Source organism: Ipomoea triloba, chromosome 5, assembly GCF_003576645.1.
Source record: "Ipomoea triloba cultivar NCNSP0323 chromosome 5, ASM357664v1".
NCBI classification, from domain to species: Eukaryota; Viridiplantae; Streptophyta; class Magnoliopsida; order Solanales; family Convolvulaceae; genus Ipomoea; species Ipomoea triloba.
In genome coordinates this window covers 3,600,311-3,626,866 of record NC_044920.1, presented here as the reverse complement: position 1 = coordinate 3,626,866, position 26,556 = coordinate 3,600,311, and the positions used below count along the sequence as shown (strand labels likewise).

Here is a 26,556-nt window from a genome sequence, read left to right as displayed (position 1 = left end):
TGTTCCAACTCAGTAATTCACTTCACGGGCAATCAAAATATAAATCATCAAAAATGTGGTCCAACTCAGCGTTTCACTTGAAAAATGTGGCTGCTGGGATTCGAGCCCAGGTCTCCACGGCCACAACGTGGAATTCTTACCACTAAACTACAGCCACTTTGTTGCTTAGTGTTTCTTTTACTATATAACATATGTTACTTGTCAACCATTTTCTATATTCCTCGTGTATATATTTATATGACAAATATATTTCAATATTTGGTACTTTTCAAACTCTTATATAATACTCATTGATAGCCGAGGTTGCGTCTCGAAAAGGAAGACTAAGAGGTCGAGACTCTCGAGTTTGGTCTGAAGACCAGCAGGGTAATGAGACCAACCGAGTGATCGAGGCTTATGGTCGATCGTTGGAGGAGTTCTGATGGGATAGTTCGCGAAGATGAAGGCTTGAGAAGACTAACAGACATATGTATTCAAACATCCTCAATTACGTGTATTAATTGCATTTTATGAGTCATTATTTGTAGCATTAACTAGGGGATTTAATGTGTAACGGTCCAGGAGCCTAGTATAAGTAGTTGTACGAATCATTTGAGAAGGGACACCTGATTTGAGGGAGATTAATACAAAGAGTTTTTAGAGAGAAAACCTAGCGTTTTACTGCTTATCTTGTAGTTTTTCAGTTGTGTTGGCTCGCCGGCCGATCGTCTGGAGATCGGAAAACCATCACTCATACTCCGTATCTTTTTTTTTTTTTTAATCACTACATTCAAAGTCAAAGTCAAAATTTGTCAAAGTAGCTTCATATGTTGTAAATTTATACTTTGGCACCGTTCACAACTCAATATGTATGTTACAATTGAATTGTATTTGCAACTTAGTAAAAACCTAAGTATTCCTCATTTTTCATATTTTATTTATTTTATTGGTTAAATCATCTCTTTTTTCTTTGCTTATTTAACAATTTATTTATAATTTTTAAATTCGACTTTTTAAAATTTAATAGTACTTTTAATATAATTTATGTTATAAACATATCTTTGTATATGACCATTATCTAGTGAAAAAGGACAATTTTTTAGATTTGTGTTGTTCACGTTCCAATATAGTACTATTCTCACTCCCCTGCCACCCCACCCTTTATGTATTGCTCTTGTCATACAATCAAGATTGATTTGCACCGATAGATCAAGTTCAAGAAAGCAAAAAATTCAACATGTTATTAGCATAAGTTCAAGAAAGCAAACAATTCAACACATTATCAACATTCTTTTTCTTTTGCACATTTTGTCTTCAATGAGTTATGGCATTGTTTATGTATAAATGTGGTGTTTTTCTTTTTTTCTTTTTTTTTTCGCAAGTTTCATATTAAACATGTTGCAAGAGGAGAGAATGTTCGGGCCTATGATTTGGCCAAGTCTACTTTTTTGTATAGAGACTCTAGGTGTTGGCGTTTTGAACCACCTGTGTGTACCTTTTGAGTCCTCTATTGCGTAATGACGGAGTTCGGTGCTTTTGATTTTCAAAATAAAATGTGGTGTTTTTCTTTTTCTTTTTTTATTTATTTATTACTATATTAGATTTCTTATTAGCTCATTATTTGTGTCTCTCTTTACATTATGCGATTGTGTTGCAATCCATGTTTTCCTCCTACAAGTCTTCATACACTACTTACACCACTTACGTTTTAATGTTAAACCTCATATTGATCTTTCTTTTTATCAACCAAGAAAATACCCCACATTAAATACAATAAATAGTTGTCTTTCTTTTCATGCATTGTTTTCGATGCGTATAAGATTTCAATGAACCATGATGTTAAAAATGCATATAAACTGATGATTTTGTATATCATGTTTTCCATCACAAAGCATGAATATACCAAGCTCGATCTTGACAAAAACAATTATTTAACATGGACTCTGGATGTCAAGATATATCTCAAGCTCACAGAGTTGAGTCACACTATCGTTGAAGAGGAGTCACAAATTAAAGCACTAACGCTCATAAAGTGCAAGCTCTTATTTTCTTACGTCACCCATTTAAACCATGACCTTAAAATTGAGTATTAGATTGAAAAAGACCCTCTAGTCTTGTGGACATGCCGGAAGGATCGTTTCGACTAACAATCATCAATAGTCCTTCCTTACGCGCAATTTGATTAGCTTAACCTTAGATTTCAAGATTATAAGTCAATAACTGATTGTAATTCAATTGTGTACAAAATAGTCTCGCAACTTAAACTATGTGAACAAGAAGTTTCAAAGAATGATTTGATTGAAAAGACTCTATTTAATTGTTACGTGAGCTAATTTCTGCACTTCTCGCTGATGAACAGTACAAGTGTACAACCAATTGTTGATGAAGAATCATAATGCACTCCAAATTGGTTTTGCATAGATGCCTAAAACACATAATGTTGCCCAATCAAGCAACTTAGGGAGGGATCGAGGAAGAAGTCGTGATTGTGGTTAGCATCAAGGTGGTAGAAATGGAGTTGACAACAATTAGATATAAGATCAAGATAGGAAGCGAAGTGATTGAGATAATTGAGAACAAATGAGCTCATCGAGAAATAGATCTAGCCAGAAACAAGTTTACTATCAATGTGGATATGAAAGACACTAGTCTTGTACCGCAAACCAAAGCATTTGGTTGAGGCTTATCATCGAATGCAGAAGAGAGATGATAAGAAACAATTGAAGAAAGAATCTCATCATGCTAGTTTGTCTGAAGCAAATGCAATGTTAAATGGCGATAAGAAAATCTTTTGCAATATGAGCTTGGAGATTATAGGGATCATGAGTGATTATTTTATGAGACAAAAGGAGTATATGTTGTAGTTCAAGAACCACATTTCTAAACCTTGCATTACAGATTAAAGATCTACATTGAGTTCACACCAAGTAAATTGATAAGCTTCTCATGCTCTAAAGCTAACAAAGCTACTAAAGACTATTTCCATGGACATACAAAGTTAAATATCAGTATAATCTAGTCTCCTCTTTTTCAACTCAATGCATACTGAAAAGTGCAGCAGAACAATCAATAATTAAGAATCCCACTGTTCAGTTTGGTGGAACAGATATGCAACTGTTAAAATGTACTACTACTATGCTATAACTTATCTACAATTCCCATGGTAATTTTCATGCTACTTGTGTGTTATTCACATTTCACAAGATGATAAGATCCTCTGATAACCCAATGGATAACTAAAAAGAAAATGGAAGAAGAGAAGGGGGCAATTGGAGATCAAAGATTCAAACAAGACCACATCTATCTGACCTGGCCGTTGTATTCCTGATTTGATTCAAGAGAAGTTTCTCGAATCTTTCTGCGGCGGGCCCAGGTCTGAGAACAAGAGGATCGCCCCACTGAAGGCAGGGATCGCCGCCCCAATCTGACCAACCTACGCACCACCCTCCAGGTGTGACGGACCCCCGGCCACGTTGAAGTATTTGCGAATCAATCAAGTCTAATAGCTGAGCGTCCCCAGAAACGTTTTCAATGAAAGCAGCCGCTCCATGTATTGCGTTAAAATCTAAAACTATGGAGTATGAATGGTCTATTTCATAGGTTTGGTCGCGACCAGTACAGCGCATGCTTGAGTTGATGATCGTACTAGAAAATTCCGAATTGCAAGCAAGGGTTTGAAAATAGCCTTTATGAGGAGACCTAGTGTTTGAGAAGTATAAGAGGAGCGTTCTTGGCAAATTTTCCCATCCTTGGATTGCGTATTCAACAAACTTTCGGCTGAGAATGACATTCGGAGAACCTGATATTTCACGAAGCAAGATTCAATCAGACATATTTTAAATTGGCATGTGGCTAACAACTCACAAAGAACTAGATAAGCATCCAGCTCCAAGCTGGCATGGTTAGCAGAATACTAGAATAGCAATAACTCGAAATAGTTTCTTGCCTAAGATCAGAAAAAAAAAATGTTGAAGGTTCACAAACAAGTAGGCAAGATTCCTTTTCCTTCGTAAAATTATACTCTGCATGGTTAGCAGATATCTTTGTCTGTATAAAAGTACTTTCTGGGACAAAAGGTTATGATTCCTCTAATTCTGGATAATAATGATCAAAACAGAAATCAGGTGACAAAATCATAGATTACCCGCTTTTGTCACTAAAAAGTACAAATACATCTGTGATAACTAATGCAAAAAATTAATCTAGCTGCGTTAATTTGATTTAAATCAAAATATTTTTCTACTATGGTGACTCTTGGTCTCTTCAGCAGTCTTTCTGATGTAACATGTACTTTGATTTAAATCAGAATATCTTGTAGAGTCTTCTTGCATACTTAAAGAGGAACTGGGATAAAAATGGCATGAAACTTACCCATAAAAATTTTAAAAGCATCTGGCATTGCGCGCTTTTTGTTGCCCATAAACATTTTCCCCTTTGTAAAAAGGTAGAGGCGAGGATCGACAATAATATCCACAATGCTTTCTGAACTGAGACATAGTTAAGGCATATAATTAGCAAATTCAACAGATTTGTTAACAGGAAAAAAACACATTTCAATCACGGTAAAGACTGAGTTCTTACTCCGTTGAGCTGATGTTTATACTATACCCCATGAAGTTGTAGCTCCTTGGAACAAAAGACATGACGTGGAGAAAATCTGTAAAAAAATAAATAAATAAATAAATAAATAAAATTAAAAAAAAAAAAAGAAGAAAAAAGCAAAGAAGTATTATGAGCCACACATCAAAATTGAAGCTTGCCTATAACAAGGGATGGCTGGATGGAAGATTGAAGGAACATCATGTAAATTGAAGATTTTCACAATACAGCTCAGGGTATGGAGGGCGATATACTAATTTATTGCATCAGTTCTACATTTACAATAGGTAAAGAGTTCATTTATAGAAGGCCTGTCAAGATTCTAGCTGTTATAAAGCCTTGAATTTGACAATTCAGGAGGACCAAACTTCACTTAGTTTTGGATGGAATATGAGAAAGAGTGTAACTGAATTGATGAAACTATCTGGAATTCTTGAGTGGGAGAAGATATAAATCAAATGAATAGCCACAATGACAATTCACAATTGTGTCTTTGCAAAAAGGCAGAGCACTAAAGAATAACCACAAGGTCACTGATCAAAGCCCTCATCCCGACTCCCACCCCACCAACAAGGAAAGAAGTACTCTACAAGCATGGTTTATCAGCTTTGATCTTGCACAAATCGTAAATCCACTCTCAAAGAAAAATAAATGTTATGGGATTCAATCGATGCTTCAGAACTGAACACCAATGATGTTTCAGAAATGAGGTTCCATCCCTACGGAGATACATTGAACAAAGTAGTGAAAACACAAGTAATTGAATAAACTTCTAACACCTTCAATTTTCCATGTTGACACATTTCCATTCAAATTTAAGGACTCCACCAATCTCAGGGAGCAATAACATGCATCAATGTGAGCCTAATAAACTGAATACACAAAGATGCCCCTAACATAATATTTTACCAAAACACAAGTACAATACTAAACAAAACTATGCTCCAAGAAAAGGAAAAACAATACCCCCACCGCTATATCCAACATCAATAAGTTGCATTCATATGAGCTAAAAAAGTCAGCATTCATATAACCATACTGAAAATTCAATGCAATAAAGGGCAACCCCAACCTGCCTTGGTAGCCACAAAGTTACAAGTTCGACTCCCAGCGGGAGTGGCCTATTGGCTTCTTGGTAACTTTGTTTGAGCAGGTCAGATATGAGTAATCTAGGTTGATTTAGCCCTTGGGTAGTGGCGTGCAGTTTCCTCATCACCCAAAAACTTTTTTTAAAAAGCCTAATAATTGCATTCCCCCAGCTACAAAAGTCAGCATTCATATAAGCATACTCAAAATTCACTGCAATAAGCCTACTGATTGCATTCAACACAATACCCCCTCCCCCAATATATCCAGCATCAATAAGATGCATTCATATGAGAGCATACTCAAAATTCAGTGCAATAAGCCTAATAATTGATGGAAATTTCCCCTGAAATGATCATATCAACAGGAAAAGATCCAATTTGCAGCAGATGATTGACCTAATGTGACTCTAGAAATGAAATGGACGCGAATAAAATATACCATCTTGGGGAATGAGGGGATAATCCGAGGCATCCAGGTTAACAAACCAATCCCAATCATCTCTCCACCGCAACAGAACAGCAGCGCCATGGAGCACGAGAGCCAGAGGCGACGACCCCTCGCCATTCACCGCATCCGCCTTCCCAACAACCTTAACATTGTCGGCGGCGACGAACACCTCCACGGAATCCACCATCCGCGCGAGCTCCTCCCTCTGTGCCCCGGGCGCCGCCAGATCAAGGTGGAGCAAGTAGTAGTTCCTGGGGTGATAGGCGGCCTGGAGCAGCCTGAAGATCCTGGGGCCGTCATTGACGGTGCCGGAGACGAAGTAGGCGATTCTGGGAGGCGGCGGGGAGGGGTGGAGCAGAGGGGCGGCGGGCGGGAGACGGAGGTGGGCGTGGTGGGGGCGGGGAGGGAGGAGGAACAAGAGGTAGAGCAGGGAGCTGGGGAGGAAAGCTAAGATGAGGATTTGCTTGAAGATGGGAGACATTGAAAATCTAGGGTTTTCGGAGTGAGAGTGAGAGTCATTCTGCAATGAAGGTAGTTAGGTTTGGTCTGAAAGTATGATGAGAAGTGGGGTCTTCCATTGATGTACAGTTTCACAAGCTTCCGTGCAAACTATGGAATTAACATCGCCTATCTTTTTTATGGATCTTTTTTTAGTTTTTAGTACATGGTGCCGCATGTTAGTAATACCTGGTAGGCTGGTACTATGTTGGTCCTATGTATTCTATAATAATTATTATTACTACTCATTTGAAATGGTAATTGAGATGTCATCACGCAATATATAATTGGTGGTACTATGTATAATATAATGGTCTTTCTCTGTTTGATTCCAACCGGATTTTTCCTTTTTCCTGCATTTATTTTAGTAATTAGTAACTAGTATTTTTTTATGCGCAATGCGCAAAAAATAAGTGACCAATATTAATACTTTATATTAAAATTTTAAATTTATTTAAGTTTTAGATGTTTAAATTATACGGAGTAGTAAATAACAATAATAAACATTTGTATAAATTTGATCTTTATATTTTAAAAAGTAACTAATATATAACTCCAATATATCATGTGTACATATATATATATTTTTTAATATTATTGACTCTATTACTATGTAGTATATATAATGTGTACATATTATTATTATTATTGAAGAATATAAGAAAATATATGGTGGATGCATGTGCATAGTAACAATAATGGAAATTAAAAGATAACGGAAGTTATAACAGTAGGGATATATTTGTCCAAAATATTATATAGTACAATTTTTATAACATAATGTATAAAAAAAAACTTAACGGAAAAAACGGACATAAATAAAGGGTATAACCTTCATTCACACTTATTATGTTTTTAGATAATATAATTTCATAAATTATATTGCATATGGATTTTTCCAAAATAATTGCAAACAAACGAGATATATATTATTAAATTAATTAAGTGATACTTTTGTACTAATATTATAATCAAATAAATGTACACTTTTAAATATTATAAATGTTTATACTTTCATCTTTAAGTTTATTATCTAAATATATAATAAAAAAAATTATTCGTATATTGCAGTGTAATTTACTAGTTATACCTACTAATTATAGTATCTAACTCTAAAATAATTCAATTATCTTGATTTAAATATTAATTAGTTGATATAATATTGGAACATGCTTTTATATATGTAAACTGGTATTTTTTAATAGTTTATTTAAAGTTTTAGTTGTATAAAGTATATTTTTTTTGGAAGGCAAAGTTCTATAAAATATATTTTTGGGAAAATGACAGTTTTTTCCCTATGTTATGTGCATATAGCACTTTTCCCCCTGTGTTATTAAAGTGGCACTTTTCCCTCAGAAATGTTAAATTATCATTGTTACCCTTAAAAATAATTATTTCATTTATTTTTCTTCTCCAACAAATTATTACGTATATGTATGGATGATCACGATTCGGTTCGAACCTAACCAAACACTGTAGCAATCATATCGAAATAGTATGGACGGTTCTGGTTACGATTCAAAACCGAAAAATTTAAAATTAAATAATTGTTGAACCGTAAACCGGAACTTAACCACAGTCATATATAGTGAAAATAATCAAACACTTATTTTGATAAATCGGTACGGTTCGGTTCCAATTTCGATTTTAAACCGCCAATCAAAACTTATGTATTTATTTACTACGTATTTATTTTTATAATTTTATTTCTTATTTAAAAATAGTATAAATTTAACAATTTTTTATTTTATTTTTTCGGTTCTGAATCGTAACCGTAACCATCTATACTATTTAAGTTCAATTGCTACAGTGTTCGATTAGGTTCGTATCGAACCGTGATCTTCCATACATATTAGTAACAATTGATTGGATAATAAAAATAAATGAAATAGTTATTTTAAGAACAAAAATGTCAATTTAACATTACAATGGAGAAAACTACCACTTTTAAAATAATTGAGGGGGGAAAAGTGTCACTTTAATAACACAGAGGGGAAAAAGTGCTATAAGCATATAACATAGGGGAAAAAAGTGTCATTTTCCCTATATTTTTTGATACATTATGTAATCTTTAAAATAAATTGTGTGCAAACTCAAAAAATAGATTGTATTTTTTTCTTGGATGGAAAATTATAATTGTTATAAAATACAAATATTTGATAGTAATTTGTCAAATTTTAATTTAAAGGTTTTAATATAATTGTTATGCATAGTGAGTTTCTCAAACTATGAAGCACAAAAAAGTCAATATCGCCTCCACTAAAATTGGAACCAATGACTTTTCATGGAATAAGGGTCAAATTGGCCACTGAACGTAACGCGAAAGTGCAATCAGGCCACCCGACCAAAAAAAAGTGCAATTACATCCCTAAACAGCGAAAATCCATCCAAATTTACCTACTAGCCAGTTTCTACCCATTGTTTCCGGTTGTTTGCTGACAGGGCGCTGACATGGCTGATTACTTGGCAATTTTCATTTTTTTTTTCGAATAAACATCCGTTCTCCTGAGCAGGCATGGTGCCGGAATAACCATTCCTGGCAATTGGGCGGCGCCGATTTGACAAATCTGTAGCAAAGATGAAATTCCTCCTCTGCCTAAACTGATAACAAGAAATTGAAAACCTTGGGGCCTGTTTACCAACAGAAAATTGTTTTCTGTTTTTTGTTTTCTGTTTTCATTCTCTGTTTTTCATTCTCTGTTTTCAATTTTTCAGTTTTGAAAACTTGTTTACCAGTACTGTTTTTCGAAAATCATTTTCCACTTAGTTAATTATGTACTCTATATATACACACACAGAAATTAAAATAAATAAAATGACTAGCAATTAATTAAGATTAAGTTATTTCATTACAAAATGTTATTACAAAACATTACAAATGTCTTCACGTACTTGTAGCAAAACATTACCAAAACATTACAAATAAAACTGAGTACATCATCAATTATTATAATTTGCCCATATTGCATTTGCAATGTCTTCACGTACTTGTAGCATTTGTTGTTGACTCATATTTAATTGTGTGGTATCATTTCCAACTCCACTAGTGCTTCCACCATCATCATCCAAAATCATATCTTGCATGTACATGCTAGCTAATTGATCATCCATATCGTTCACCCGTATGAAATTGTGTAATGCACAACATGCGATAGGGATTTGGCTTTGTCTAACCAATGGGTAAGCATTAATGGACTTTAGAATTGGAAATCTCGCCTTTAAAAGTCCAAAACATCTCTCAATCACATTCCGCAATGATGAGTGTCGATAATTAAATAGAGCTTGCTTGTTTTGGATTCGTCCTTGGCCACGAAACTCATTCAAGTGATAGGCCTCCCCGCGGTATGGTGCCAAAAAACCAGGTACATTTGGGTAACCACCATCAACAACGTAGTAATAACCTATTAATTCAAGAAATAGACTATACTTAAAGACGTACTAACTTATCGATTTAAATTAAATTTAAATACGCTAAATTAATGAATGCGCTAAGTTAATAAATTAAGTTTAATCGAATGCTCTCACCTTCAGGTGGCATGGGAAACCCACTTTCAGGCTTTGAAAGTGCATCTAAGAATATGCGAGAATCATTTGCACTTCCTTCCCAACCCGCATATACGAATGTAAACATCATGTCATGTGAGCAAACCGCCATGACATTTTGAGTCACCATTCCTCCTTTTCTACCTCGAAATGTAGTTTGCCTTGATGCAGGTGCCCAAGCTGCCACATGCGTTCCATCTATAGCACCTAGACATTTCTATCACAAAGAATGTAATATTATTACATAATTTACATAAATAACTGCTAATTTTATTATAATTTTGTACAACTACTAATCATACCTCAAAATATGGATACCATTTTGGATTTCCCAATATTTCTGGTTGCACTGGTCCTCTATTAATTGGCTTTATTATTTCACGTCCCAACCGTACAAGTGCACGTACCACACGCTTCGCACACTTATGTACAGTTCTAGTAGAATGTTGAAACCGCTCAGAAATTACACGATGTGTTAATCTATGCGTGAGAACTAGGAGACCCATTGCTAATTGTTCCTCCACTTGAACATGTCTCGTATCTTTTAACATTTCCAATCCCTTCAATGTCTCACATAGACTTTTGAACACACGTGGCACCATCCTAAAGGATTCATAACACCTAGCACTATTTCCATTCAACACTTCAGTTATATAATCCTTACTTGAAAGGATTGAGGTTCTACATGGAGTCCTCTCTACATCATCCATCAATACACATGCAGCAATAATCATAAGCATGGCTGCATAATCGTCATCATCACTGTCACTATCGCTATTAGAACTAGAAAAACACTGTTGTGACATTATCCCTGCAAGATGAAGTGTAACAAACAATTGTAAAAAAAATTAGCAATAGATCACTAAAATTTGAAACTGTTCTATTAATACAAAGTGCTAATACAAAGTGGCAATAAACTTGAGTCACATACAACAAGTCTCATTTTAAATTCCTAAGCAGTAACAAAGGTCATATTCAAAGGTCCAAAGCACTAACAACAACAACAACGTATTAAGCTACCAGTTAACAACAAAGTAACAACATCAAGTTTATCAAACACATTCACTGCAAAGATAACACCCAATCACGTTGCCATTCAGGAGGCATTTCTATGAACCCCTCACGCGTGTCAAGATTTGCCAATAACTTGAAAGCTTCATTACGGGCAGCTAGGGGAATCCCACTCATGTTTTTCAGAATCTCAATACAAGCTTTCATGGTATATGGGGTAGCCGAGGCCGTACTCATCATACTAGCATCTTCCTTGGCTTTTCGGCGTTGTTCTTTTGAAGTCATATTGAAATTCATAGTATCCATTGCATTGCTTATCTTTTCCCTCATCTTCTTGTTACTGCTCAACTTCGCGCTACCAAGAATATCCATCATCTCATCCACACTCCTTTTTCCTTTTGAACTTGATGGTCTTGCATCATGTAAGAACTCATCCTCGGCAAGTCGTTCCTCATCAGAGTTAAGTGGCATTTGCATGGACGAGTTGGCTAGACCTCCAGTAGCAACAGATCGGGCAAATACCTCAGCCATTAGCTCGTAGTGTTTGCAACCATTTCTCTTATAAGACTTGAATTTAGCATGCCTCTGTTTCAATAAAATAATAAAACAATTCAATTAAATAATTCACTAGCATTATTAAAACAATATAACAAGAGTTTGGGTTCATACCGCGTAGAATTTTTTCCATGTATCCTCACATGCCTCCACAGTGTTTGTAAGTGAATTGTATGTTACCTCCGTATGAGAAATCAACTCAGAAAACTGTCGGTACATCAATTTCAACCTGTTACACTTTCCTTTAAGTTTGTTCATCCCGTAACTAACACCAACTGACTGCATCATCTCCCGATCAACATCATTCCATTCTGAAGGTTTTAATGAAAGCTGTCCGTCGGGGTTTTTTTTACCCTTTCATTCAAAATTCTCAAAAATTGTATTACGGCTGTATCGGGCCATTTTGTCTCTTCCTCATTTGTTTCTTCTAAGTTATTCATCTAAATGTAAGTTATAATAGTAAATCACCATGTAAAATACTCTCTAGTTCTAAAACTAATCAAAACTAATTAATGCATAAACTCCTNGCAGTAGAATTGGTATAAACCATGAGTCTAACTAGATCAACTTATCCAAGCTTTCTGAAAGTGTTATAGACTTTAAAGGTGGAAAATATATTGCAAGCTAAAAGACATGAAAGGTGGAAGTATTATGCATGTATACATATACAAGTCAAAGTTCAGAGTCACTCTAAAACAAATATATATTCATTTTTAAAAAAAATTGGTATTAAAACTCAAGCGATGCATTAAACTGGAGCATCGAAAATTCCGCAGATATTACCATTGATTACTAAAGCAATCTTGACATGAAATGGAGATACAAAAAAACACATCTACGGAAACCACATGATTCAATACTATGCATATAATTGTCAGTCCAACTCCAAGAAAAGAAGAATTTAATGCACTTCAAAATTGAAATAGATGATCCTATTTATTCAAGAGTAACAATTTTTACAAATGATGCAGTGGATGTCATTCTGGCATTTCATGCAATATTAATGCATAAACTGTGAATTTATAAACTGCTAATGATATAAAAGACTCAGACATAGTTATGACAGTTCTTCAATTCTGGAACCCTAAACAATGTTTTATAATTTGCACTTTGGTGCGATTCATTTCTTCTTGAAGTATTGCATGATTGTCTGATATGAAGATGTGCAAATTACAAATATGTTTGATTTTAGTTTTCTTGCTAAGTTTCTTTAAGGTTGAAGGATTTCTTCATTATGGAATATCACGAAATGCAAATCCACAACTCCAAATTGGAGATGTGACCATTCCCCAGTTTTGGGCTCACACAAGCCTCTGGAATTGGCAGGTCATAATACACTCACAACCCTTCTTGATTCCTAAAGTTGTTTCAAAGAAAACATAAACTCAACAATTAGAAGAAGAAAAACAGGAATCTTGAATGCCATGTTGATTAAGAATCCTAATGGTTTTTTCTTCTAAAATGACCTGCACTTAAAGGCCAGTAGAACACCAATCAAGCATCATCCATGTTCCAACACAGCTTAATCACTGCCAAGAGTAATGGTTTTTTCTTCCCTAATTTTGTCTAGGTTATTTTAGAATTTTAGAGAGTAATGTCATTCAATACCTAAACCCATATGGTATGGGTAGCTATGTATGACCCTAAACCCATAGAAAACGCAGAAATCTGTACAACTCATACACCATATGTAGCACACCCAACTACCAATTAAGCAAAAATACACTGTAATGGTTTTGAGATCAAGAAAGCTTACCCTAGATCGAGGTGATGGGCACGATCCAACAGACGACTTTGGTGACTCCGTCTTGGGAGTGAACTGACCGCCGTATGACCCTCGGAGGAGAGCCGCGTCGGAGGAAGGCAGAGTTCCGTCGGAGGAGAGCCGTGTCGGAGGGGGCAGAGTTCCGTCGGAGGCGAGCCGCGTCGGATGATAGCCACGCCGGAAGAGGGTAGAGTTCAGTCGGAGGAGAGCCGCGTCGGAGGGGGGCAGAGTTCCGTCGAAGGCGAGCCGCATCGGAGGAAAGCCACGCCGTCGGAGCCGTCGCCTCTGCCTCTCTGATCCAGGTCGCCACTGCCTCTTTGGTACAAAGAGTAAATGAAGAAGAAGAATGCGTCTCTGCCTCTCTCCTCTCTGGTACACTACTCTGAGGAGATGAAGAAAAGGAAAGAAAAGGTGAAAGAAATTGTTGCCAGTAGGAATCGAATAAATGATCTCACCCAACTTTTCACTGTTAGGCACTGTTCATCCGTGTTTTCAAATCAGAAAACACCTTTTTAGGCTGTTCCACTTTCCCTAATAAATAGAGACAAGTTCTCCAATTTTCAAAATGAGAACAAAAGTAAGTAAACGTGTTTTGACTTTTTTTTTTCCTCAAATTTCCAAAATTTTCAGAAAATCAGGAAAATTTCCTCCAAGTAAACACACCCTTGATTTCTTGAATAGATGCCATATCAGACCTCTCTTTCATCCCCCCTCCCTAGATTTTGTCGAGCTTTTTAGCCTTAACAATCGGGTTGGCTTTGGATATGGAATCCTGAGCTGCCTTCTGATAATCGAACTGGCATTCGTGTTTGTCAAAGTAGCGATGAACCGCGCAGAAGAGATTCCCGCACCGACAGCTAAAACCCGTTAGCCCCACTCGCTTCCTGCAGGCGCTGCACCTCTTCGGGCCGTCCTTCGTGTTCTCACCACCATTGTTCTCGGGTTGTGTGCGAGAGTCTTGGGCGGTTACTGCGCTGGACTCTGCAGAACCGTCGTGGGAGCTTACTACGACAACATCGATAGACTTCCCACTGCCGTTCATGATACTCTCGATGGATGAAGCGGCGAGCCTAGCCTGCTCTTGCTTCAAGACTGTATCCTTGTAGCATTTAGAACACATGTTCATGGTAGCTACGATTCCAAAGAACCCGCAGTTGTTGACGCAAAGGACGGGAGCTTGGATGCCAGCTTCGTTCTGCTCCATGTCTTTGAAGTTTCCTACGCCACCGCAATCAACACGTTCTTATCTTCTTACTGCAAGAGCCGTAGGAGCGAGTCCATCACTGAGTTCTTCGACTCAGTGGTCCCGATCTGGAGTCGAGTGATCAGATTCCTCGTCTCCGCCCTAATCGTCTCCCTCTTCGAATAACTACTCCCCGAAACGGTGCCGTTTTCGCAGAGAACCCCGCTCTTTATCAAAACATCGAGGTCTTTGCTAAAGGCTATCGATTTTCGCGGACATAGAGTCGATGTCGTTCAGCGTCTTGAACTTCCCGCCGTGAAGGTTAGGGTTATGGCAGCGAGCCGAGAGATAGCCCGTCGGAGAGCGGGCGGAGAGCGACCAAAGAAGGTCCGCCGAGAGAGGGTTGCCATTAGCCGCCGCGGAATAGAGCATAGGGATATGAGTTTGAAGAGCTTCGTTCTCATGAGAGACCATTTTCCCTTGAAGCTTTGGGTTTCAGTAATGGAATCAAGGATGGACAGTAGTTCTTTGAGCTTCTTCTCTGATGCTTTCATGGCGGCTCCTGGGGAATATGAGACAAAGGAAAAGAAGGAATTAAGTAAAAAATTGCCATGTCAGCGCCCTGTCAGCAAACAACCAGAAACAATGGGTAGAAACCGGCTAGCAGGTAAATTTGGATGGATTTTCGCTGTTTAGGGATGTAATTGCACTTTTTTTTGGTTGGGTGGTCTGATTGCACTTTCGCGTTACGTTCAGTGGCCAATTTGGCCCTTATTCCACTTTTCATTTGAGGGAACCACAATGATGATGTTCAACCACAAGGTCTTTGGCATGCATAGTGGGTTTTAATTGTCACAAAACACAAATGTTTGAATTTTTCATCAAATTTTAAATGTTTGTATATTATCGCCACAAAACATAAAGATTTGAGTTATTTTATTTTATTTTTTGTCAATAAATTTCACTTATATTGGATATTATTAGTTTGAGTAATAATGATATTTAAAAAAAAAAAAAGCATGATAGCTGTAAATTATCTCTTTTAAACTCCTCATCCCAATATGGATGCATTAACCAATTATAAAGAAACAAATTAGATTAACAAAATGGGACATAGAGATTACTTTGGTATTCTAACTTAAAGTCAAAGTTCAATGTAACTTAATTACATTGTTGTATTGATTTCAACATCTACCACATGCACATGCAATTACATTATATTAGGCCTTCCCCTGTAAAAGAATTTTAAGAAAAATGTGATGAGGTGGAAGAGTGATAAGGGGGAGAGAGAAAGTTTGGATACGTCCTACAAGGTACCGAGTTTTAGTCATAATGGTGGGGGCCATATTTGTTTAAAATCGATCTCCATGCACGTGTTGCCTGCAAGTTGCGCGCTCCCGGGCGCGTAAGTGCTTTTATTTTTTCCTTTTTTTTTTTACTCCACCCTCATTTTCTCATTCCTAATCACACTTACAAAAACTCATCAAAAATCACACCAAAAATTCTACTATTGAGGAAGGCCTTAATCTCAACATCTACCACATGCACATGCACCCGACCCAACTGCCTAATTCGATTAGTTTATAAAGTCTCCTATCTATAATCGTTCAAAACTAGTTGACTTTTCAATTTATGCTCTCATGTGCTAGCTAGCAGCCTAGCACTATGCATGACTATAACATTGTATTATTTGTATATTAGCTCCACCAATTCACACTCCCCAAATGTATGTTTAAACAATCTACTTGGACATACATAATAGTATCAATAATATTGGGTTGGGTAATTAATTGCGACCAACAATACAACCACCAAAATGTATAATTGTTACATTTATAATAATTGCATTATTAGGTTAACTACTTTAAGAATATCAAGAGAAGAATAAATATTCTAATAATAAAAAAATTCCACACTCAAACCACAATTAAATTTCCATGTCACAACTCACAATTAAGAGGCAAACAAACCGAGGCGAATTTTGACCTAAAGTAACTTGAGTTTGAACTCAAAATAGTTATAGTGGCTTACATTAGAGATCAATATCGATCAATCTTAAATATATAGGCTCTAATTCGCCTTGTTCATTTTTATAACACGCAAGTTCAATGTGATTGGCTCAATGTCACCAGGGCATCATGTTCAACAATGTTATCCTGACCTATACAATGTTCATAATATTTGTTCTATATGTTCATAAAAATAAATTTTAATATGCATAAACACTAAAGTGCATGTACATCATATGTATTTTCATTAACTCTATAGTAGGTTTATAATATTGCTTTTATATATTCATGAAAACAAAGCTTAATGTATATAAACATTGCACTATAGACACATCATGGTTAATAACATTCATCTTGTACTATGTTCATAATCTTTGTTCTATATGATCATAAATATAAATCTTAATCTTAAGATACATAAACACTAAACTGCGTATTCAAAAACAAAAAAAAAAACACTAAACTGCATGCACATTATATATATTTTTGTAGTAGGTTCATACTGGTCATTATATTTGTTCATAACAACAAAGCTTAATGTACATAAAATTACATTGCATGTGTATCATGTTTAATAGCATTCATCCCATATTATGTTAATATTTATTCTATATGATGATAAACCTAAACCTTAATGGATATAAATACTAAAACTGTAGGTACATATATACATCATATTTATTTATGCAGTAGGCTAATAATGTTTCTTCTATATATTCATTTTTTTAGTACTATTGACTCTATTATTTGCTTCTTCTTTTTTTTTTTTTGAAAGCAAACCCAAGAAATTTACTATAGAAGTGCAGAAATAGAGCGAGGAGGGACAAAGTCCTAATATAGAGGCTTTGTTTGGCAGAGCTTATTTAGGAGTTTATAGCTTATTTTAAGATACTAATAAGTCATAAGCTCTGTTTGGTAATGTTCCTAAAATAAACTAGTAGCTTAAAATAAGAGTTTATTTTTAAACGCTACCTAATATAGCGTTTCAAAATAAGCTAGTAGCTTCTTAACTTTTTTTTCTATCTTTAACCTTATTATTTTAAAGAAATGACATCATTTACCCTTCCCAATTAAAACCTTTTTGGCTAAGCCTTTCTGACTTTTTTCTCTTCAATTTGTCATTTGCGTTTGAACATTGATTTTTGTATGAACTAATCTTATCATTCTTATGAATTATAAACATTTTGTTTTATTTTATATGTTTTAAAATATATGTTCTTACTTTATATTTTATTAAAATATATTAATTTCACTATTTTATATTTTAATATATAAATAATTCTATTTAAATTTAAAACTATTTAAATTGTATGAAGATGTCTTTTCTAGTATTTTTACATTTATCAGCTTATCAAAAAGTTAATTTTATCAAATACTTTTAAACATAACAGCTCTTCAGATTTCAGCTTCGAGCTTATAGTTTTTCAATTTTCAGCTACTTTTCAGCTTCTAGCTACATTTTCAGCTATGTTTGCCAAACATAGCCTAGAACGCTAGATTGAGCATAGGCAGCAGAAACCAGAGCATGAGCAATAACATTTGCCATTTTAAGAACTAAACTAATATGACAATTTCAAAAAGAAGGCATAGAAACCTTGCATGCATCAACAAACAAACCAACATAAGAGAAATAAGTAGGCCACACCACACACAACCCGCTACGGAGCTGAGAACAATCCGTGCATAACTCAATTGATAGCACACCCCTATTCTTGAGCCAAGACAACACATCCTCATATGCTATCTCCACTAGTGTTGAAAAAATCGCGCCTAGGCGCTAGGCGGAGCCCGACCGCGTCGAGGAAGGCCGAAATTGGCCTCCTCCGCGGCCGGGCGCCTGGGCCGCCTAGGCCACCGGCCGGCTGGTTTTTTTTTTTTTTTTTAAAATTATAAATCTTAAACATTTAAACTATTAATGTTATAATGTATTAACTAATACTCTAAGGGGGCGTTTGGTTCACAGAATCTTAGATTACCCAGGTAATAAGATTACTTCCAGGAAGGTAATGTGAGATTTTAGGAATGTAAGATTGCCTGATGTGTTTGGTTTGGGTTGTGGAATATAATATTACTTTGTTTGGTTAAGGGTTATATTTTAGGTTATATGGGACAATTTACTATAATGTCCATATATATATATATATTTGTGTGCCATTATTGTGTGTATTTTTATTTATTTATATGTATGAATGTATTGATACTTTATATTAAAAAATAAATATATAAATATACACTCATGTATATTTGATTATATAAACATATATTTATTTTATATAGGTTATTGTGTTAGTATTATTATTATTATATATAAGGATTAGTTAACAAGGGCAAAGTTGGAATAATTCAAGGTAATCTTAGATTACCTAAAGGGGTAATCATATTACCTTGAAACATTACCGCCACATCAGCTTTGAGGTAATATAACATTACCAGACTCAGATTACCTAGGTAATCTCAGATGACCCGAACCAAACGGCCCCTAATAGTCTAATAAGTAATAACTAATAAGAAATAACTTAATAAAATAATAAGTAATAACTAAATTAAACTAATAAGTAATGCACTAATAATTAATAAATAATAACTAATAACTTAATAAGTATTAACTATTTAACTATTAAAGTGTAAAGACTTACAATATTAAACACTTTACAATTATTAACACTTAAAATATTTTTTTTAAGTTTTTTTTAAATAAAAAAAATCTAGGCGGCCCCAGGCGCCTAGAGGACGCCTAGCGGTTTTTGCAACCTTAGTCTCCACCATAAGAGGAGATAAGCAATTGGGAAGAGGACAAGCACACGCCGCTATGAACACACCATCTGGCGCCACAAAAAATTGTGTTATACTATTGAATATAGAGCTATGAAATTGTGAATATAAATTTATGAAATTGTGAACATAGAATTCTGAAATTGTTAACATAGAGTTATGTAATTGTGAATATAGAGTTAAAAAATTATGAATATAGAGTTTAAAAATTATGAACATAGAGTTCTAAAATTGTAAATATAGAGTTCTAAAATTGTGAACATGGATCAGAGTTCACCTTGTAAGGTGGACCCGGATCCATGGCATAACAAGTGGGTGTTAAGGATTGTAAAATTAACCATGATCTATAATATAACGATGGACTAATATCCTATTATCCTCCACGTCACCAACTAACCTTTTTCTGTAGAAAGCCCGGCCCATTTCTGACATAGGATAAAATACAGGCCCAAATTGTTTAAGCGAAGGCCACTTTAGTCATTTCAAGCACCTCGGAGCAGAACCCTAGCGCTTCTCTATATTTTGTCACTCCAAAACCCTAGTCTGCAGCAGCGGCAGTCCGATCGTCTCTTCTTCGTCTTCCTCCAGGTGCGTTTACTCTCTCCGTCACTGCATTTTAATGCGTTCTATGCATTAACTGCATGAGATCTGCGAATCACTTTGTGATTCGATTTTTGTTTGACGTTGATTTGCTGTTTTTGGCTGATTTGATCAGGTAGGTTTCGTGTTCGCGCAGCAACAGCAATGGCTCCGAAAGGTACTTGGCTCGAAGAAATTATAATTCCGTGGTTTCTCTTGTGTCTTTGTTTTGAGCATCCTTGAATAGAAATGATTCATCTGCTTTGCATGACTCCATGACTATATATAACGCTATACCTGAACTGAAATTTGTTCTTCTGTTTTGGTGTGTTTGTATATTTCCTCGTTTTTATTTGCTGTTTTCTTATGCGAGTATGTCAACTAAAAGAAACGCTGTTCTCTGTAAATTTTAATTTTACGGATGTAGTGAATTAAACGTCAGAAAGTTAAGTTATGTAATGTTATGTTCATCCCATTTCTATGATAATCTCTAGATACACTGGGTGGGCTGTTAGAAGAAAATTTTGTATTGAAAAGTTGAACTTCTACTTTAACTGAGAAGCTCTAATTGATTGGACTTTAAACCTGATTTGTTAAGTCTGTATTAGTCTGATTCCTCAATTAACTTATGAGGATAGTAGTTTTCATAGTAGAGTAGACTCTGAGTTAACTTAAAAGTTCATGGCCTAAATATTAGCTTAAGTATCTCGAATATTTCCAAAACAATGTGTAGGTTAAAGAATAGATTATTTTATGTATAATCTCAATATTTGGGTTACTTGATCTTTTTATCAAATGCCAAAATAATTTTTTCAAGATCTGTCTTTTTTTTTTAGTATTAGTTTGGATGTATGTACTGAGTTATCATTTTTCTCCATTTGAATTATGCATATTTGTTGCAGCTTCACTTGCTTTTTCTGTGAGTATATTTACCCATCTGGTCTCTTTTTATAACAGGTGAAAAGAAACCTGACCCTAAGGCTCAGGCTGCGAAAGCTGCCAAGGCTGTGAAAGGTACAACCTTCAAGAAGAAGACTAAGAAGATCCGCACAAAGGTCACCTTCCACAGGCCTAGGACATTGAAGAAGGACAGGAACCCAAAGTATCCCCGCATCAGTGCTCCACCAAGGAACAAGTTGGATCATTACCAAATCCTCAAGTATCCATTGACCACTGAGTCGGCAATGAAGAAGATTGAGGATAACAACACCTTGGTTTTTATTGTTGATATCCGTGCTGATAAGAAGAAGATTAAGGATGCTGTCAAGAAGATGTATGAGATTCAGACCAAGAAAGTCAATACTTTGATCAGGTAGATACTGTAACTCTGTTGGGATTGACCTTATCTGTTTGCTGGTTTGGATGGTTTTACTTTAAGTAATGCCTCTTTGTTCTGGCTATATACTATTGACAAAAGCGTTTGAAAAACCTCAACTTTGGAGATTCTTGAAAAAGAGGATTTTTGTTACTCCACACATTTTTTAGTGTTTCGCTTATCTTATGCCCCAGTGGGATTGTGCTTGGAGTAATAATAAGAATAAGAAGTGCTGTTGTAGGTCAGGAGTGATATATCATTTGTGTTTTGTTCTGTGAAAGTAATCCCTCCCTCTTTCTTTTCTGTCTATGTAGGCCTGATGGCACCAAGAAGGCATATGTTCGGTTGACCCCAGATTTTGATGCACTGGATGTTGCAAACAAGATCGGCATAATCTAAGCGCAGTATTATGTTTTTCTGTCCAGATACTATGTTGACAATTTTGTTATTGTTTGTTATCAATAGATTTGAATTGCTATTCTGGCATTCTCTTATTGGTGTTTTAACTATAGTTTATATCAATTCCTGCTGTTTTCTACTGTCCATGAGAGGTCCTAAGTGGCTTCTACTAATATATGGTTTACATTTGATTCCTTTGAAAGTATTGCACAGCTTCTTTGAAACCAATTCACCTTCTTCAGAGACTGAAGATGGCATTTATATTAGTTTAAGCATTAAATAATCATTCTTCTCTGCTTCTTTAACACTATTGATCCATTGCATCCTTTATAGTCAGACCATCTCTACTGCAGTGCTGCTTGAGTTCTAGGAGTTTGTTTTTGTTTTGTTTTGTTTTGTTTTTTTTTTACTGCAGGGAAAAAAAAACTTTTTTGCCTCCATTTACATTCCCTGCTTTCAGTCATTTTATTGAACACCTTCCATGTGAAGATTTAGCACACTCCAAGTTTAGGTCACTTTCTTTTGCCTTCACAGTATTTTATTGAACACGTTCAATGAATTTTCTTGGTTTATTAGTCAACTTCCACATAAGCTAAAGAATGGGGAAAAAAAGAGAATTCATTCATCCAGCCACTTCATTACTATCAAATGCCACAATTTAATTACAAAGGGAATGCTGTCTCCTAGTCCTAACCAATGAGAGGAGAGAATGTTGTACAACACTATCAAGTACGAGTCTGTGCACTTGCATCATGTATCCACGATCTTTGTGGACCTCGCAAGCTCTTTGCTCTATGTACTTTGGTTTTTGTGTGGGCAACGTGTTTTCGAGCTGTTTATCCTAGTCTCTTTGTGGATTGTCATTTCCTTTCTCAGTGGCCCTCATAGGATGTCGGCAAGCCTCATAGGATGTCTTGAAAGCCTTGGGGAGAAAGTGGACTTTTTAATAGATAACATTGTCACTTGGGCCTAGGGGTCCTTTGAGGGAAGTAGGCCTTGAACCACAGTACATTTTTAATATACTAAAAGTACATTATTTGTGTACTGAAATATACATTATATAAAACAATATATTTTTTCTAAATGGAATAATATTCAAATTGGTCACTGAACGTAACCTGAAAGTGCAGTTAGGCCACTGAACGAAAAAAAAGTACAATTTCACCTGATAGCAGGTTACCTTCTATTTCATCACGTTGCTTGCTTACCTGGATGATGATGTGGCATTTTAAAATAATTTTTTAATAATAAATATAAAAATTCATAATTTAAAAAATATTAATTTTAAATATTTTTAATATTAATATTTTAATATTTTTAATTAATTTTTATTTTTAAAGTATTATTTAATAAATATTAAAAATTAAAAATTAAAATTAAAAAATATTAATTTTTAAATATTTTTTAATATGAATATATTTTTATATTTTTAATAATAATTTTTAATATTTTAATTAATTTTTTAATATTTTTAATTAATTTTTAATTTTAAAGTTATTATTAAAAAAAAAATCAAAATGTCAACTCACCACCCATGCAAGCAGGCAACCTGATGAAATGGAAGTAACCTGCTATCAGGTGAAATTGCATGCATTTGGAGTGTTCAGTGGCCTAATTGCACATTTTTTTCGTTCAATGACCTAATTGCACTTCCAGGTTTCGTTCAGTGACCAATTTGAACCTTATTCCTTTCTAAATATAATGTACATTTTTAATATATTAACAATATATTACTGTGTACTGAATTTGCATTATTTGATAATATGGTACACAATAATGATCCGACCTTAAATTCCTTGAGAGTTCAAGCCATTGGGATTTTGGTTTATCCCAATTCTTGGGCAAATTATGCAAGGTGGACCTGGGTCCAAAATTACGTCGTTTTTGTCGTTTTTTTTTTTTTTTTTAGTAAACATATTGTTGAATATAGAGTTGTCCAAAAATGTGTGAATGAAGAGGTTTCAAAGTGTGAATGTAGAGTATAGAAATCGTGAATGTAAATTTATGATTGTGTGAATGTAGAGTTGCCCAGAAATGTGTGAATATGGAGGTTTCAAATTGTGAATATGAAGTATAGAAATCGTGAATGCAGAGTTATGCATGTGTGAATCTGTAATAGAGTTAAGAAGTTCTAGCAACTTGTAGCCCTGTAATGTGTGAATGTGGAATTCTAAGTTGTGAATGTGGAGTATATGACCTGTGAATATAAAGTTTTGAATGTGTGAATGTGGAGTTTATAAATTGTGAATGTAGAGTATAGTGTATGTGAATGTAGAGTATAGTTACTAAACATATAATCCTGTAATGTGTGAATGTAGAGTTTAGAAATTGTGAGTGTAGAGTATAGTGTATGTGAATGTAGAGTATAGTTACTAAACATATAATCCTGTAATGTGTGAATGTAGAGTTTAGAAATTGTGAATGTAGAGTATAATGTATGTGAATGTAGAGTATAGTGTATGTGAATGTAGACCCAGGTCCATCTTGCAAGGTGGACCTGGGTCCACGGCATAACAACCCCAATTATTGTATCGCCAACAAAAAGATTCATCCCTAACAACAAAAAATTGAAATCCTTCAATCTTTTAAAACATTTATATGCATAAAAACCATCCATAATTACATGTCCAGTAGCTTCTCAAAGAATAATATATAATGAAATTTCCGGATCAACTATTCACAACAATTTTCATCTTCATAGCTATAAAAGATTTTTAAATTTTGTTTTAAAACACCAAACACAGCCTTCGTCTACAAGATGTTGAAAATCATTCTTAACATTCAATCAAAAAGAGAGTTAAAAAAAGATGTTGACAATTTCCAATCAATCAACACTTTTGACTCACGGGAAGCAATAGATTCTAATGGAGTGTTTGGTATGATGGAATTGTAAATCCATTCTTATGAAATTTTATGGAATAAAAATTCCATTATTCTAAAGTACTGAATTGCATAATATGAGACACAGAAACACATAACACAAGACACATAGACAGTATTTTATATTTACTTTAGTTTATGTACATAATCAATATTCTTAAGGTACAAAATTGCATAATATAAGACACAAAAACGTATGATACAAGACACAAAAACACATAGTAGAACACACAAAAGCTCTTGTTATATTTACTTTATTTCAGGTACAAAATTCATATGCTTAAGGTATAGAACTGCATAACACGAGATACATAAACGCATAACACAAGACACATACACATGCTTTACTGTTAAAAAAAACTTGTAACGTGATTTAAACAACAAAAAATTACCATCAAAATTAAAATTCAAAACTACGTCGTTTACGACTAAGGTCCACGGTATAACTATTAACTATTGCTTGGGGAGAAATTAAAGTGGACTTTGAGAGATAACATTGACAGTTGTTGGGAAACATGATGAGTACATGGGATTCCCGGGGATCATTTAATTTTATTGGATAATTCTTGACTCAATAGGGTAAAGAATGAAGAATGAAGTAAAATAATGCATAAAAATTTGAAATCCTTCCATCTTTTAAAAGATTTATATGCATAAAAACCACTCATAATTACATGTCCAATAGCTTCTCAAAGAAGAATATATAATGAAATTTCCGGATCAGCTATTCACAACAATTTACACCTTCATAACTATAAAAGATTTTTAAATTTTGTTTTAAAATACCAAACACAGCCTTCGTCTACAAGATGTTGAAAATCATGCTTAACATTCAATCAAAAAGAGAGTTAACCAAATGTTGGCAATTTCCAATCAATCATCACTTTTGACTCACTGGAAGCAATAGATTCTAATGGGGTGTTTGGTACGATGGAATTGTAATTTCATTCCTATGAAATTTTTTGGAATAAAAATTTCATTATTTGGTTTAGAGTGGACATTTCACTCCCACATGAATGATGGGGGTGGGTTCGAGCCTTAGTGGAGACAACTGTTGACTCTTTGTGCTTCAGTAGGTTGAGAAAGTAGCTATGAACAGATACTACATTGTAACAGAGTCAGTAGTACTAAAAAAAAAAGAGTGGGCATTTTAGGGTTCGGTTTCGGTTTCAGTATTAGAAAAAGTGATTCCATTCGGTTCAGTTTCGGTTCGAATTAAAAAAGTTCGGTTTCTGTTCGGAATTAGTTCGGTTCGATTTAAGAACCTCAATTTTCAACATTTTGTAATTTTTCAAATACACTACCAAACAATATATATTCACATTAGTTCAAATCCTAAGTCTAAACATTATATAACAAAATAGCAATTAATAATTACCAACGCATGACCGTGTCAAATAATTTTCAAATATTCAAAAAAATTTCCAAATATTCAAAAAAATTTCCAACAAATTGGAATTGAATTCTAGTAAACTAGAATTTAAATTCCAGTAAATTAACTGGAATTAAAATTCCAGTTTACTTAATTCCAGTAAACTAGAATTTTACTGGAATTAATCTAATTTAAATTGGAATTAATTTCAGTAAATTGGAAAACTGTGATTTTAATTTGTTATTGATTTATATATATTTAAAAAAAAAGAATAGTTTTCGGCTCGATTTTTAACCGAATTGAACTGAACTGTTAGGTTCCTATAAAACTCATACCGATTGATTCTTCGATTTTAAACCGAATCGAACCATTTTGCCCACCCCTAATTTGGGCAATCATTATTGCATAGACCATGGTCCACACAGGTGTGTGGTCCAAAAATAAAAAGTACATTATTTTTGTACTGAAGGTACATTATTTTTATACTGTATGTACATTATTTTAGGGTACATTATTTTTGTATTGAAGGTACATTATTTGATATATACTGTCAAATAATGT

General features: G+C 34.6%; 3 protein-coding genes and 1 non-coding gene across 5 annotated transcripts; 1 reads left to right on the top strand and 3 right to left on the bottom strand.

The window, feature by feature from the left end:
* Nucleotides 1-85: 85 nt before the first annotated feature.
* TRNAH-GUG lies at nucleotides 86-157 on the bottom strand. The gene has a single exon. It is a non-coding gene; the product is annotated as a tRNA-His (tRNA).
* A 2,813-nt stretch (nucleotides 158-2,970) lies between these two features.
* Nucleotides 2,971-6,744, bottom strand: LOC116019157 (beta-glucuronosyltransferase GlcAT14B-like). The gene is made up of 4 exons (XM_031259279.1): nucleotides 6,106-6,744; nucleotides 4,561-4,636; nucleotides 4,351-4,466; nucleotides 2,971-3,778 (listed from the first exon to the last, which is right to left on the bottom strand). Exons 1-4 carry the CDS (start codon nucleotides 6,593-6,595, stop codon nucleotides 3,264-3,266), a joined length of 1,197 nt encoding a protein of 398 aa, XP_031115139.1. The 5' UTR covers nucleotides 6,596-6,744; the 3' UTR covers nucleotides 2,971-3,263.
* A 2,206-nt stretch (nucleotides 6,745-8,950) lies between these two features.
* Nucleotides 8,951-14,889, bottom strand: LOC116021110 (zinc finger A20 and AN1 domain-containing stress-associated protein 4-like). Its single transcript, XM_031261720.1, has 2 exons — nucleotides 14,150-14,889; nucleotides 8,951-9,234 (listed from the first exon to the last, which is right to left on the bottom strand). Exon 1 carries the CDS (start codon nucleotides 14,688-14,690, stop codon nucleotides 14,202-14,204), a length of 489 nt encoding a protein of 162 aa, XP_031117580.1. The 5' UTR covers nucleotides 14,691-14,889; the 3' UTR covers nucleotides 8,951-9,234; nucleotides 14,150-14,201.
* Nucleotides 14,890-19,924: 5,035 nt separating this feature from the next.
* On the top strand, nucleotides 19,925-21,945 carry LOC116018828 (60S ribosomal protein L23A-like). 2 transcript variants are annotated; one of them, XM_031258832.1, is made up of 4 exons: nucleotides 19,925-20,038; nucleotides 20,166-20,207; nucleotides 20,987-21,341; nucleotides 21,659-21,945. In XM_031258832.1, exons 2-4 carry the CDS (start codon nucleotides 20,195-20,197, stop codon nucleotides 21,741-21,743), a joined length of 453 nt encoding a protein of 150 aa, XP_031114692.1. In that variant the 5' UTR covers nucleotides 19,925-20,038; nucleotides 20,166-20,194; the 3' UTR covers nucleotides 21,744-21,945. The 2 variants fall into 2 exon arrangements, with proteins under 2 accessions (XP_031114692.1, XP_031114693.1); XM_031258833.1 differs by having other exon boundaries at nucleotides 19,954-20,038; nucleotides 20,170-20,207.
* The last annotated feature ends 4,611 nt before the right edge of the window (nucleotides 21,946-26,556 follow it).